The 16,295-nt window shown below is 36.6% G+C and overlaps 1 protein-coding gene across 7 annotated transcripts in view; it reads right to left on the reverse strand.

Annotated features, from left to right (window-relative positions):
- CNTN5 (contactin 5) overlaps window positions 1-16,295 on the reverse strand; it is a 544,426-nt gene that overhangs the window by 8,684 nt on the left and 519,447 nt on the right. For 6 of the 7 annotated variants that reach the window (XM_032442190.1, XM_032442192.1, XM_015852279.2 and 3 more), the window contains one exon: window positions 7,567-7,676. The exons of the other annotated variant lie outside the window; for it this stretch is intronic. In XM_032442190.1, the coding sequence (XP_032298081.1) occupies window positions 7,567-7,676 (110 nt within the window). The remainder of the gene's footprint in view (window positions 1-7,566; window positions 7,677-16,295) is intronic. 7 annotated transcript variants of the gene reach the window in all.

Genomic DNA, 16,295 nt, shown 5'->3' on the forward strand with positions numbered 1-16,295 from the left:
GTAATTAATATTCTAAGAAAGCCAGGAAAATAATTTGAAGTAGCTCAGTAGGTCTCACTGTGGTAGCTGATTCAGAGTACACCATGTCCCAGTGTACATGACAGTAGGCAGAGCCCAGGTTTTGCATGGAAGCTTTGTTTTGTTGTGAAAACATGATTTTTGAGATATTGCTGCTCTCCATCGTGGCTTATAAGGCACTGAAGCTAATTTTGTTTTTATATGCTAAGTCTGCAAAAATAATCATGGAGTATTCCCTTACTACTGCTACACCACGTGGAGAAGGCGTTGCTCCTTGACATTGGGTTGTATTTTGAGGAATTAATATATACACTTTATTAACCAGCAAAAACATGAAACGCAAGTGGCAATGTTTCTATTTCAGTATCTCCTGTACTTCAAAGCCTTTAAATGTTTGGTCCCTGCTTTTAAAATTCTCCTTATAGTTTTACCAGGTGAGTTTGGACTTTGATCTCAAAATAGGCTTCTATCTTTCTCTCTATGAACACAACTATTTGTTAACGGCTAAATGAGCTCAAGGAAAAAGTGATTAAAAAAAGTTCAAATGATTTTTAACGGGTGGGAAAGCTTACACTGATTTGTATTGGGATGAAAATACTGCTGATCTAAAAATTGTTGGACAGGTTTCTTAAAACAGGATTTGTTTATGAACAGTTATATCTGCCATTTAAAAAAAAAAGAGCTAGTTATTTTCAATAGCCTTAATTGGTCAAAAGAGATTTACCAGTTTTCATTAATGAAAACTTTGAATATTAGTATAACATACAGCATAACTTACAGAATCACAGAACTGCAGGGGCTGGAAGGGACTTCAAGAGATGACTGAATCCAACCCCCCTACTAAAGCAGGTACCCTACAATAGGTTGTGCAATCTTTAGGCTATCTGTTTCAGATGTTCTGAATCACCCATTCCAAAATAGCTGTTCCAAATCACAGAAGTTTACTTGTCTTAAAAAAAAAAAAGAAAGGGGGGAGGCAGAAAAAACAAAAGCCAACATTTGTTTTGTTTAATACCCTATTGCTTGCAAGGTTTTAAATTTTTTTCTGTTCTTTTGTTTGTCATCTAGAGAAAGTTTTCATATCTAGTTCTCAGCAAACCACATCTTTGTGATAGAGAGAGGGCAATAATGATTAAACTGCTGAGCAGATGCAGGAACACATACTCTTCTGCTTTGTCCTGACAGTTATTATTAAGTAATCCTTGAAAGTAAGAAATCATGTCATAGACATTGCTACCTTAACATTTTTGAACCTTTAATGCTCACAGACAACTTTCTCATAGTTTTAGATTTAAAGATATCTTAAATAATAATCTTCTCCTCAATCAGTTTAGAAGATGATCATGACAGCACTTCATAATAACTAATTGCAGGCCCTCTTCTCTAAATTCAGTACAGTAAGAGTTACAGTCTGGATATCCTTTCTGTTGACCAAAGTTCCAAATAAAGCATTTCAAATAAGTGCCTAAAGTGGATAGGATGAATATAGGTGTTTCTTTCAGGCTGGTTAAAACACAGAAAATTTCCTGGTCTCTCTGATTTACCAACCCCAGCAGTTCTGATGTAACTGAAAATGAACTTGCAGAGATCTCAGAGTACAGAAGGTACCTGAAAAATGGAAAGAAAAACAAGCTGAAAGAAGTGCTGCTAGCCCCGAAAAAGAGAAAATATGATTCAGATTTCACACAACTTTTTCTTATTGTAAATTGCAGAAAATCTGTTGGCAACTTGAGCTTGCAGTGTGCAGTCCTACAAATATTAGCACCAGCATAAAAGCAGCAGTAGAACCAAAAACTTAGGACAGGAAAAGCACATCTACTCTTTGCATCACCTCAAAATAATGGTGTGAGTGTTTTCAGAACAAGATGAGATGTTCCTGCAAAAATGCCATTCAACCTCAGTTGCTTGACTTTCATCATAATGATTGCAGACTGAAAAGGAGAAAGAAAATACTGTTCAGTAAGCCTAGGCTTTGGGTCTTCCCTGGAATGTCTTGCATCCTCCTCTTTCTTCAGGTACTCTTATCATCCACATAGTCCTTAATGCACCTAAGATGAAGACTCATACTGTAGCTCAACACTGAGAAGTATCATAAAACATCTAGTCATATTTTCCTATGAAAATCAATAATTTTTTAGGTTTCTGATTTTGGTTAATAAAAAATAGCTGTCTTGTAGCAAACTATTCATGACATGAAAGTGACTGCATGAGGCACAAATGACACTGCAAAGAGCTTGGATCTCTTGAGACCTTCATGAGAGATCTAAAATGTTATTCACACCCTAGGGACATGAAAAGCTGTTGGAATCCTGTGAGAAATGTTTACAGCCTTTCAGGATTTTAGAGGGATTTGTGTAATTTTATAGGCTAAGTTGGCATATTTAAAGCAGTTGTTTATTTCATGTTTGGAAAAATTAGAATCATGGAATAGAATCACAGAGTGACCAAGGTTGGAAAAGAACCACAAGATCACCCAGTCTAACCATCCACCTATCACTAGTGGTTCTCACAAAGCTGGGTAAATTGGCATTCAGGCTGATGAAAATCTAATGAATACCTCTTATTCTGTCTTGCTTTACTAGCCTTTGGTAAAACACTGATATACCCTTTCTAATCTACCTTGAGTAATACTTGAGTAAATTAAAAAAATAATTCCAAAATTTCCATTGTATAAACAGACAAAGAATATCTAAGGAAAGGAAATAGAAAAAACTTTTAGACATTTCTCTTTGAAAAGAGATTCAAAATTTTCCATTTTTTATCCATTTTGTTTGCAAGATAATCTTTTGATTTACTTAGTCAAGCTCCTAGCCCTTGGGGGAATTCAAATAGCAAAGATGTGAGATTTGAGACCTTAATATTAGCTAGAATAGAGCTATGTTAATATAAGAGCTTAATATTAGCTAGAATAGAATAAATAAAATAGAAAATATGTTCTTCCTGACTGTAATTCTTTCCCTTTCCCTTCCCTACCAGTGAGTGACAAAGAAAATATTGCCTAAGGCTGAAATAGATTTTATAACCTTCAGGTTATGGATTCTAAACAGTAAGTATTAAGCCCACACTATATTTTTCTACCATTCTGACAAAGTTTTCAAGCAACTTCTACTTCATCAGAGTGTAGCTGGCACATATTTTGTAAGGTCGAGCGGACAGCTGACAAATCTGTACTGAAGTCAGGAATAATATGTGCTTTGGAAGATGCAAATGAGTACTGCAAACCTTGCATAAAGCTCATGTGACATAACAGTTAACACTGCCTTTCAGGGATGACAATGTGCAGTTGGACAAGTTACTGTGCCTTTCATTACTCCTTAGTACAAAGTGCAAAGAGGGCTGGAGTGAAACGGGGTCACTTCAGACTTGTCTGTTTGTAGTAAATACTCTGTCACTTTTGTTGATTAGAGACCAAGCATTCAACCACTAGAAAAATAACACCTCCCGCTTCTATAATACTGCTGCTAAAAGGCCAGGAAATTTGAAGTGTGTGTAGGTGGTTGTCTCTGCTGTGGTGGCCATGGGCAGAATACAAATTGACACATGAGAACAGACTGGCTGGTCAGAATATTTTGCAAGGCGTGCAGTGATGTGCTTTAGAAACGATACTGTACTCATGGTCCATGGTAATTCTATATTAGGAGATAATTGCTAACAAAAAATAAATCATTCATCTTTTTATCAAAGTCACTGTATTTTTGTATATTTTTTATTTGAGGATTACTAGGGCTGCGTTCTGCACTGTCCTACACATGATAAAACCCTGAAAAACAGTTTTTAGCTTAAATTATCGTTCACCAAAACTGAAGGAAGTGAATCATGATGAGAAGCAGATTTTTTTGCTATACAGGATCCCTCCTTTTGCACCAAAGGAATAGTTTAAAGAGATACTGTCAGTATGCAAGCAAAATTGGACTGACAGTGTGGACTTATTGTTCCTAAATGTATACTGAATTGCACTGACTCACTACACTGATTCTTTCAGTTATTATCTTTTTTTTTTTTTTTTTTTTTAAAGATGAAATTTTTCCTAAAAACAGAACTGAAAACTCTAGCAATATCATCCCTTGAATTGCATTCTGTCCTGCTGAATCATGCAGGGCAGTATGCTATCTACTCTTCTGTTTATTGAATAAAGGCAGCCGTGAAGATCATTCTTTCTGGGAATGGGAATGAAAAGGGCAAATACTATTCCCTGAAATACTTCTCTGTCAGTAAGTGAACAAAGCAATTCTGACTAAAATGAGCATGAGCAAAGGGGGGAAAAAAAAGTTATCCCTATCCTCAAATAAAATCAGCAGCCTCAGAAGAAGGCTCTAATTCCTTCATGGAGAGAGACAGAAAGAAGCAGGGATATATTTTTTTGGTTCATTTTTGTGCTGACGAATCTAAAGATACTTTGAAATATTTACTCTGAAGTCTTCACACTAGAATCCTAAAACTAGAGTAGAGCAGCGAGGAGACAATGTTAATAAAGTTCATTGTTAATGACAACAATATCAATAACAACCTCCATGTTCATTCCTGACAAGTCAATGAGGGCAATAGAGTAATTAAGTGCTACTGTTGGCATTGCAACACGCTGCGCTCCACAGGTCTAAGGTCTAAATGCATTCCAGGACATGAAGACTCCACTGTTCTGTCTGCCAGAACCATCTATTACTAGGACTTATCAGTAGAGCTAAGGAAACTGTTTAGTAGCAAGTAATGAAAGCAAAACATGTTCAAGTTATGAAATAATAAATTTCTAGAGAAAATATTTTCATCTGAAAAAAGAAAATGTTTTTATTTTAAAGTGTTGTATTACAAAATTCACAGAATATTTTGAGAATCAGTGTGATCAGTGGAATGAGGATAAGGGTAAAAATAGTAGGTATAATTTAAAGACGTCAAGATGCCTGAGAGGGAGTAAAAAAAAGAGTCAACTTTCTAAAGAGAAAAAGACAAGTTGCAGTGAGTAAGTTATTTCAGAGGATAAAAGCCTCACCTGGAAATTGAAGACAGAGGTTAGTAACATTTGCAGCACTTCAGTGTAGACAGAAACAATATTTGTAAGGCAAAAATAATCTGTACTGGATATAATTTTGTTCTCTTTATACATAGCAGTCATAAAGGCAAATGGTCAGGTAACATTTTTACTGCAGTAAGCAAGCTATATGCAAATAGTGAAAATACTTTTAACATACGGAACAACAAGGCTAATGCAAAGAGAGAAAGAATGGACAGAGTTTGCATGGAGGCATATGTAGGGAAGAAACTCAAGCAAGTGACAGACCTGGGGGTTCTTGTCATGGTCACAGCCTGAGCAAACTGCAAAGGCATGTCTAAGTAGCAATCTACAGCAAAGCACATAGGAAAAAGAGAAAAGTAACTGTGTTTAGACTTTGCAGTAAATGTGCTGTACTAAGCATGGCTGTCCAGCCCAAGGCTGGGGAGTATGGTGGCTGTGGTGGAGCATTTTTTACTTTCAAAGGCCATTGGTGATGGTTGACCGATCCCAAATATGCTGCTGAGGGTACACATTGTATTAGTGTGCTACTGGATCACAAGACTCAAACATAGTTCAGGACACTATTACAAATAAATTGTAGAGACTGAACTGTAGAGGAGACTGTGAGCGTGCTTTTCTGTCAGGAGTCTTTTTGTTATCTGAGGACTGAGGAGGATGAGAGTGGCATTGCTCCCTTAGGTGAAATGTGTCAGGTTCAAATGGTGTCATCATAACTCAGAGTAAAACTAGGACCTCTTAAGAATGGACTAAGTCTGATCTGATTGGTAACCCTGCCCATGGCAAGAGGATGGAGCTTGACGATCATTAAGATCCCTTTCAACCTAAGCCATTCCCTGATTCTATAAAGTCTCTTGGCAGCATGACAGGATTCTCTTAAGGTGAGCAAATCTGCCCCATTTCTTCACTGACCAACAGAACATGAGGCAACAGCAAGAGTTTATCTTCTGAGTATTTAAGTATGATATTGTTGCTGGAGTTGTGTACTTCTGATAGGACTTACAACACCTCTGTAGATAAATATTCTGGGGACTCAGTATAATAGTGTTGGGATGATATAAGCTTTAGGATCATGGCTCACATGACAAGGTCTCAAAATGCGAGATATAAGTACTTATTACTGAAACCACATGTGCATGCCTCTTTCAAAAATCTTTTAGTTCAATTACTTAATTAATATCTGATCTGGACAAAGAAAAGCAAGCTATATGCTGTAAAGTGGGGGTACTTTAATGTGTAATGCTCTCAGAAGCTATCTTCACAATTTGAAATACCATGTACGTAGGCTGAAAGGACAAAGAAAAGTTCTGAATTTTTTTTAATTTTTTTTTTTCAGAATTTTTGAACTCAGTGCATCATTTTAATTTAAATACAAGCCAGAGATGAACACAAATCCACATTTCTTAATCAGTATTAGAGCTATCATGCATTTGCCAAAGGTTAATAACAAGGACATGAAGGATATGAAAAGTTTTAGCTCAGAGTTTTCCTTGATAATAATTTTTGAGGAGGAAAAAATAAATATTCTTTGAAGGTTTAAAATGAAAATAAACACTACACAGAAGCACGAGTTTAAGAAGCTATGTTAAATTCTGGCAACTTGTACTATAAAATATTCAAGATGCATGCACTTTGAGAGTAAAACTATTATTCACTGATATTAATAATGTTAACTGCTGTACTGTAACTTATATTCGCATTCAACTTGTCAGTCTTCAAGTATCCATTACATTAGTATCTGCCTCAGATCTACTTGTTTACTGTCTTTTCTTTGATACTGAGGACAACAAGGTGAGGATCAGCACTCTCAAAATGACTAAAGCAGATGAGATAACCTGCACCTGCCAAATCAGTAAACTGAGTAAAGCTGAGCTGAACCACAAGATTAGGATGGATCACAATGTCCCCAACAGACAGGTTTAGTCCTAGTTTCAATCTGTTCCTGGAGAACTGGAATGTAATCTGGATCTAAAGATACAACTGGATCCAGAGGACCGAGAAGGTCCAATGTAAATGCTGGTTTCAGGTCTCGGGTCACAGAGGGCTGTTTCCAAGCCCTCCCTTTGTTTGTTGACAGTGCTGTTGCTGCTTCCCCTCCTGCCATCCGACCTTTTGTGATCTGCCCAGCAGATGTCCCTGGGCCGCTGCTGAATGAGAGCACAGGGATAGCAGAGGCTGCATTTGTGTATACTGGTTGATCTCAGTAAATAATAACAAGTTTGAACTGGTCACTTGGAGCTGCAAACAGTCAATATCTAATCTTCCCCAGCCTGTGAAAGGGGCATGCTGGGTCACTTGTGGTTCTTTCAGTTCTATTTGAAGTATTAAAGAGATGTTATGGGAACTGGTGTTGAACAGATTTCAAGCGCAAAAAAAGTGAAAGGTGTCCCAGCGCTACATCTGTGACCGTTGTTCTGCAACTAGTTATGTGTATGCTAAAATTAATATTTTTTTCTGTTGAAGTTTAACTACTCCACATATTAACAGAATGCAAAACTAGCAAAAGCAACAAGACTTCTCATTATGATATTCTGTGTTCATACCTCAAATCCCTGTGGTCTTCCTAGACTTTCTTTAATATGTTTCCACGCAACAAGAATCTCTGATACAGACAAACTCGTAGCTTTGACATCGATAGGAGCAGCAGTGGGTTCTGTATTAAGAAAAATTGAAACAATAAACCTCCACTGTAACAACTTGTATTTATCAAAAACACTCCATCTGAAACTGTCATTTGCTTCCTTTATTCTACCTTAATACTCACAAGAAGCTATGACACTTATGGGGAACATGAAAAACTGAACAAGATAAGAAGATTATTATTGTTGTACTTCTTTATTTGTGTCATGCTACATCAGTATCTTATCACTGATGACTGGTGCAGTAAACTGTGACAGGAACCCTTATGATTTTTTTGAAAATGTTTTATGTTTGTAAATGACCTCCCTCCCCCCACATTTCATCCTACTTTCAGCTTTGTTTCAGAAATAAATGGAGCATTTATTCTCTTGCTGGTTTTTGAGTGCTTTTTTTCCAGCTCATATTGAATGATACCTAACAAAAGCGCTCAGTCAATCCTATGAGATATTTACTCTAGGATGTCAAAGGTCCTAGAACTGTTCCTCTCATTATCTGTGTTGTTACTGTTGGCCTTAAGTCTGTGTAGAACACTGTGTAGTCCTGGCCTTTTGGTGATCCGGACTAGAGAACCTGTAAGTCTAGGGAGGTCATCCCTGCCTGCTCTCTGGGATGAGCAGCCTTTAATGCAGCAGGGGAATGGAAAAGGTGCAAAACACTGGCTTAGGGCTGCCAATTTTGTTGTTGCAGTCAAGTTTTGCTTTGCACTTTGAAGTGAGCACTTCACAGAGGTCCAGTTTCCTTTGGTGGTGATTTACAAAGTTATCTGGGTAAATACATAAAGAGTTTTGCTGAGATATGCTTTGAACCACAGCAAGAATTTGTATCCTCATTTAGTGCACTGGGAGAGTGCCCCAAAATATTCATGTATCAAACCAACATTTAAACAAAGGAAATCTTTTGGATTTTCTGCTTTACTTCCTAAATGTTATTTAAAAGTTGTCCAAGACAAGGTATAGAGATAAGGCTTGAATACAGTGCTATCTAGGTGAAGTTAACTTGCTCAGCAAAAAGGAGAGTTTTCATTCCTCTGTACTAGAAGAGCCTGCAATTTCTTCCTTGGCCTAATGTTCCTCATTACATTTCTAATGTGTTGATCTGCTCTTGAAGGGCAGGCAGAGGTCCTGGCTTTTATGTTATGGGGAGGCACATCAAAGACAAATATGTTTTGGAGGCTCATCTAACAAGGCTACAGGAAAGGAATTTCCTTATGGAACAGCCCGAGTTAAAATGATATATTTTTCTCACTGATCAAACTGCTTCAGTAAGACGTTAAGCTGCTCTCCTTTCTCTGATCACATTGCAGGAATTGTTCTGGCACTGCTGCTCTATACATTTTTCTCTGATACGGACTGTAGATATTTTTCATCCCTTTTGATGTCACATTTTTAATGTTTGCATCTCTTTTTGATCTTCTTTTTTATTTACTTCTAAAGTAAAGAAGCATTTCTGATGTGATTCAAAATGGTATTCATCTAGAATGAGATTTACTAATGAATATTATATATGTATGAAACTTTTCAGGTAAAAAAAAGGGAAAAAAGATCTAAAAATATCTAGGAATAAAGAAAATGATATTCTGAATTTAACACTGAAAGAAATGTGCTATGAAGAAATGTATTCCTCATAATATGATTTTCTGTTCCATAGTTACACCCTGCTTTCTGTTTTACGTACTATGAAGATTTGTGCAGCAAAAGCTATTTTCTAGCTTTTGTATTATTGAAGCAATTACCTTGTTGACAGAAAAGATTGCAGTGGGATACATACATAATTTGTGATGTACACAAAATGTTGGTTGGCAGCCTTTGCACTTTCTATAAATGCAGAAACCATTTCCTCTTCATAGCATTCACTAAGGGTGGTTATGTATTGCTCAAAATAGAAACGCTGAGCATTTCCTGATATTTTAAAAAATTGTTTTGAAGAAATTGAGTAGAAATAGGTGTGGGTTTTTGTTGTTTTTTTTTTTGTTTGTTTTTTAATGTGAAGAAAATGTATTTCTTACATATCCATTACATATACAGTTATTCACTGTAGTTTCACTGATATTAGACATCAAGAATGTAAGTGTTCAGAAAAAAAACAGAAATTATATATTTAGGAATAAGGTATGTTGTGACTGTTTGAAAGTTTATGGAGTTGAAATAACATTTTATATGGATTCAGATAGGATGAGGATCATATAATTTCTGGTGATATAATATACATTCTGTGGTTCATTTCAATGTCATGCTTTATTCTGTGTGTCTAAAACTAATGATAAATTTGATAGGTTCATTAGTTTTCCCATTATGGTCACTGATGCTATGATCTTATTCTGTTCTTAATATACTGTCATTATATTAAATCTCTTGGTATCTTCCTGAGATCACACTGACAGAAAAGGCAAACATTTTTAATGATTCCTAAAATATATCTCGATCAAATTAAAGATTAAGCATAGTAATTTCTCAAAAGTCTGTGTGCAGTGTCCAAAAAACATTGTCTTTCCATGTGCTTTAATCACACTGTAAGGAAACACATTTTAATCTGCTGCACTTTGGGATGACCATAATAAAGCAAAGCAAGGAATTACAGTAATCGTATTGATCTGACATTCAGAGAAGGAATCTTGAATTTCAGTACTAGCAGACAGGAAAATTGGTAGTTGGTTACTGGGTCTCTATTCCTCAAAAGAAACCAGTCCTTTTCTTTTTCTTTCTTTCTTTCTTTCTTTTTTTTTTTTTTTCCTGAAATGTTCATTCTTGAAGATTTCCACTTGATCTAACAAAAACAAATAAACAATAAAAGCAGAGCCAAAACCAAATTCAAGGAACTCTTATATTTTTCTTCTTTAATTCTTTTGTGGAAGGAAACCTCAGGCAGGACCCCTTTCTCAGTCACGTGATATGCATTTACTTCTCATTTTGAATCCAGAAAAGAACTTCATACACTTCCCTAAATTCAGTATCTGAACTTTCATTTTAAGTTATAAATATTATCCTGAGTAATCGAATATCGTTAAGATTTCAGGACTTCAGCAAAGAGCCTTGACAGATCATTCCTTTCTGTGGGGGAAAAAAAAATAAAACACACACACAAAAGAGATTTATCAAAAAGGAAAATGGAAGGAGGAAAAAAGAAGGAGTCCTTCTTGTGTCATCCTGTAGGTAAAGAAAGTGGAATTATTTGCCACAAGATCTTCCAAATCAGAGCACCTCCAACTTTCATTCCTGAGAAAAGCCAAGAGACATTATGCTCAGTTCCACCCCACAGACTGATGGATGTATGCCCCTAGATGGAGTACTCCACCAGATCTATGACGGCGTGTCTGCCTGCAGGTTAACACTGCATCCAACACATTGTGCTAGAAGGGGAAAAGGATGTTGACAGAAGAGGAAACACAAAAACAGCGCTGTGAGTTTAAAAAGCTGATAACCAAAACAACAAAAATCAGATGACTAGTCTGATCTCTTGGACTTCTAAGTTTTTTCTATATCCACATTTTCTCTGAACAATGTCTTTCCACAGGATGTTAAAGGGAGACAAACCAGAGGGGAAGGGAATGAGCAATCACTGAAGTAGTGATCAAGCCTGCAGTGCTGAACTCTGTCCTGGCCCTCCTACATTTATTAGTGCAGAAGAACCCATACTTGTGCAGCAGAGCTTCTGAAGACCATTCCTGTAATGCCACTCTCATACGAACATTGTTCACAGTATCCACATTTCCACATGACTCTCCCTTCTCCATGGAATACCATAAGTAATTAATGAGTCTAGAGCATTGCTTGTATACCAGTAGCATCAAAGGAATTTTTAATAAATTCTTACATGTCAAGATTATAATTTTATCTTTAACATTCCAGTGAAGACAGCTCCAGCCACGTTTTTTCAGGATCCAATCCAGATAGATCAGCTGACAGAAGCAGAAAATAATCTGCTTTAGTTTACAGTTAATATTACAACTTACTAATTTTCAGGTTCACCTAAACTCCAAGGAGCTCAGCTTTCCTTACAAAATGATCTACAGGACTTGACTTCTTGAATAATAATAATACTTCTTGAATAATAGAATAAGGCTATATTTAAGAGTTTAATTGCACATTCTTTCTTTGATATGAAACAAAATAAAGGTAATTTTAAAGTATTTAAGTAAGGACTCAGAATGAAAAACAAGGGGGGAAGGACCTAACCTAAACAATCCTTCAGTCTTAAGTGTCTGATTCAATATCACATCATCCACTCTTTGTCCTGATGAAAAGCAAATCCAAGATATGAAGGAACAAAACTGGAAGGGCTTTTACGTGGCCCTTTGTCTTTCAGATAACTAAGAAGCTTAGTTATCCATTGGCTCAATGATATAGTACTAACCTATACAAAGCAAGAGCAAAAGCTCCCTGTAGAATCCTTGTATCTTGTTTTACAAATGTGCATCTGGGGTCCCTCAGGAGTTTTTGCACAAACACAGCTTGACTCAGTCTTCAGGTTTTTTCTTGTACTGCTCAGGGGTCTCTTTCGTATCTAGAAATTTTTAGTAGTATTCACTACATTGTTTATAAAAATTATGAAACTTTCATTCTTGTGAAGATGATTTCTTCAGGTGCCCGAAGGAAAAGATAGGTACTGAAGCTAACTGAACTTGTTCTATATTTCCCATTGTGGCAACCATGCTAAATACACTTCTATAAAAGGTTTAGGTCATCTCGATGCCAAATAGATTCCCTCTTTCTCCCAGAAGTCTACTTCTATATCCTTATATATTTTCACTAATTTCTATTCTGCATATATTCTAAACCTTATTTGTTCTTGTGCTGGAAGTTTATGTCTATACTTGTAAGCTAACCAGGCACAGTGCACAGCCTAAGCATGGATATATGGTTTCTGATAATGTTGTTTGCATGGTCCGTGGTGAAGTATTGACTCTGGCCAACTACTGCTGCCCCAAAATATGCCCAGCCAGGGGTGGTACCTGGTTTTGGTGGTACCAGGTTTGTGAATGCAACAAGTTCTGGGGGAGGTCAATAATGTGGTTGCATTCCAGAGTGTTCAAAAGTGCAGTTGTGAACCCTTTTTGGCCAGTTGGCAGCAAGCATGAAGAACATCTGCCTTGATTTCTTTGCTAAAAATGATGTACCATCTTCATCCTTTCTATTTAAAAGTCCTTTGCCATCTTGAATATTTTCTCCATTTTACAGATGGCATTTTATCCCAGCTCAGCCATTTTCTGCTGGGACAAGCAAAGCAAGCTCTCCAGTTTCTGTTCATTTCTTGATGAGCTTGTTAAACCTCTGAATCTATCTTGAGTTCTTTGTTGAGTATAAGCAGCAAGGACTTTAAATAAGATTGTAGCAAAGCTTTGAGACAGAATCATGCCCTGACGTGAATTAGAATATTTGAGGTTGTATTTAGTACAGGTTTTAATTATTGGATTTCCATTTTGTAATGGAAAGACTTGTTTCTTTTCTCATTAGACACATTTTCTTGTTGTTTGTATCCCTTTTACCTATGCTCTCCAGTTCACATTTTCCTATGTATCGTTCAGATCTTTCCCTGAATTAAAAGAGAATCATAATGTTGTAATAACAGCAGTAACATAACCATGCTCTTCTGCTAGCATTTGAAATACTAAATATATATGATAAGAGATTGGACTTTAAGAAATTCTCCCAATAGCCTCCCACCTGTCTGGATGGACAGCCTGGTCTAATATTAGATATGTAGGTTGGTGTCCCTGCCTGAAGCATGGGTTTGAAGCTTGATGATCCTTGAAGTCCCTTCCAACCCGAGCCATTCTATCATTCCATGACTCTATGAACTCAACTATTTCACATCACATCAGTGCTTCTTCTGTAATCCAGATAATTTGAAATCCACTTTTTTTTTTTCTTTTTTTTTTTAAAAAAAAATTCAAATTAATACCTCATTTGCTTTTCATGTGATCTTTCTATTTTATACCATAATGTAAACCATTTTCCAATTATACCCACTTTTAAGATAACTCTACTGTCCTAGATTAGATGTGAAACTTACAATATATTGTGGTTATGCTTTTGCAAAAGTGGCAGCATCAGTACTTTTTAATGTGCATATATAGAAATAATTTTTTCATAATAATTTATTTTTGCTACTTTTTCATTACTTTGGGATGAAAAAGGTCTTCTCCCATGGTTTTGAGCATATTAAAAGGTCTGACTTTCACCATCAATGGCAGTCATGGGTAGAAAAACAGATTAAATTTCATTATTAAATTTCATTATTGGTACATGTAGGCAAGTAAAGTCTGAACTGTTTAAATTAGAAAAGGCTGAGTTTCTAAGAAACTGACAGTACCAAAGTCTTTCACTACAGATGTAGAAATGGTTATATTTCCACATTCTTACTAGCCATTCTACTTATATAATCTTATTTATGCAAAGAGAATGGTACAGTCCATTCCTTGATTTTCTTTAATATTAATGTATTATTTACTTTTTTTTTCTCTCCCTTGTTTATTAAATTAAAAAATATCTTCATTCTTGCATTGTTCTTATTCCTTTCATTACTTATATTTCACTATAGAGAAAAGATTTCCATCAAGTACTTCAAGCTAACACTTGGTAGTCCACCACTACCAAGCATAATAATAATGTTTTACTTAATCTGAATATCCTTTGGTAGGCACACCTCTAAATACTCTTATGTAGTGTATTGCCACATAAATGTAGAACTTCTTGCTGTATTAATTTCAGATAGATTTTACACCTTTGACTTAGAGACGTTCCGAAACGCTTTCATTTCTCCTCTCATTTTTATAGATACAACTTGTTGACTAACTTCCTGGTATTTAATTACTAGATGCATTGATATTTGTTAAGATTAACTTTTCTACAGAGTCTTAATTATTTACCAAAACAAGACTATAGTAACATTATTTCTTCTCAGTAGAGTCAGTAAATAATCTGCTAATTATCACAGACAGGGTAAAGTCATTAGTGGTATTTACTATCCAAACTACTTTGTGCTGCTAAATTTTCTCATAAATAACAGTGTCACACAAAATTTATTTAAAATTAGAAAGCTGTAATTAGAAAAGCACAATTTGGAGCCACCACAACTGGCGCTGGCAACATGCAATAGGTGCCAGTATGAAAGTAGATTATAATATGTAGTTTTGCTGCCTTTCTTATTTATTTATTTATTTAGAGATTCTTTTTTTATTGAAATTTCTGATTAAAATATGAAACCATTAACACAATCATCAGTATCAGTTTCACAGTATCATTTACCACTGACAAGAAAAAAAGAAGTCAAGTGTAAAAATGTCATAGATATACTGGGGAAATGTTACATTTTAAAATGGAATTGTTTTTGTAACAGTATGAATATCTAATACTACTGATTCCAACAGAGGATCAGAAATAGATTGTTGGAAGTGTTTTTAGCAAAAACAGCAATCCTAACCTTTATAGTGACTGAGAATTGAAGTTGACAGTCACTCCAATACAACTCTCTCCTTCAACATTACACCTTTTATACGGGCTATTGTAGAATATAGGCTATCAGAATTGTAGAATCATAGAATCCTTAGAGTTGGAAGGGACCTCTAAAAGTCATCTAGTTCTTCACCACTTCAATGAACAGGGGCATCCACAGCTAGATCAGGTTGCTCAGAGCCTAGTCCAGCCTGGTCTTGAGTCTAGTCCATCCTGGTCCAGGGTTGAGACATCTACCACATCTCTGGGCAACCTGTGCCAGTGCCTCACCACCCTTATTGTAAAAGTCTTTTTCTTTATATCCAACCTATTTCCATTTGAAACCATTTTCCCTTGTTCCATCACCACAGACCCTGCTAGAGTCTGTCCCCCTCTTTCCTGTAGGTCACCTTCAGATACTGAGTTGCCACTCTCAGGTCTCCCTGGAGCCTTCTCTTCTTCATGTTAAACAGCCCTAGCTCTTTCAGCCCATTCTTGTAAGAGAGGTGTTCCATCCCATGGATCATTTCTGTGGCTCTCCTATGGACACGCTCCAGCAGGTCCACATCTCTCCTGTACTGAGGACTCCAGATCTGGACACAGTACTCCAGGTGAGGAGTCACAAGAGCAGAGTATATGGGCAAGATTATCGCACTCGAACTGTTGGCCATACTTCTGTTGATGTAGCCCAGGATACAGTTCATTTTCTGGACTGCAACAGCATGTTACTGGCTCTTGTCCAGCTCACCATCTACCAGTACCACCATGTCCTTTTCAGCAAGGCTGTGCTCAGTCAGCTTGTCCCCTAGTTTGTTCTGGAGTGGATGTTTTTCAACTCAGGTGCAAGACCTTCCACTTACATTTCTTGAACCTCATGAGGTTCTCCTGGGCCCACTGCTCAAACATGTCTAGGTCCCTCTGGATGGCATTCCATTACTCTGGCATATTGACTGCACCCCAGAGCTTGGTATCATCATCAAACTTGCTGAGGGTACAGTTGACCCTACTGTCAGTATCACCGATGGAGATACTGAAGAGTAGTGGGACAAGCACTGACCCCTGGGGACCACCACTTCTCACAGATCTCCATCCAGACACTGAGCCATAGACCACAATGCTCTGGATTTGACCTTTCAGCCTGTTCTTCATCCATTGAACAGGCCACTCATCAAATCCATACTTCCAATTTGTAGAGAAGGATG

The sequence above is a fragment of the Coturnix japonica genome, chromosome 1 (assembly GCF_001577835.2).
Source record: "Coturnix japonica isolate 7356 chromosome 1, Coturnix japonica 2.1, whole genome shotgun sequence".
NCBI lineage: Eukaryota > Metazoa > Chordata > Aves > Galliformes > Phasianidae > Coturnix > Coturnix japonica.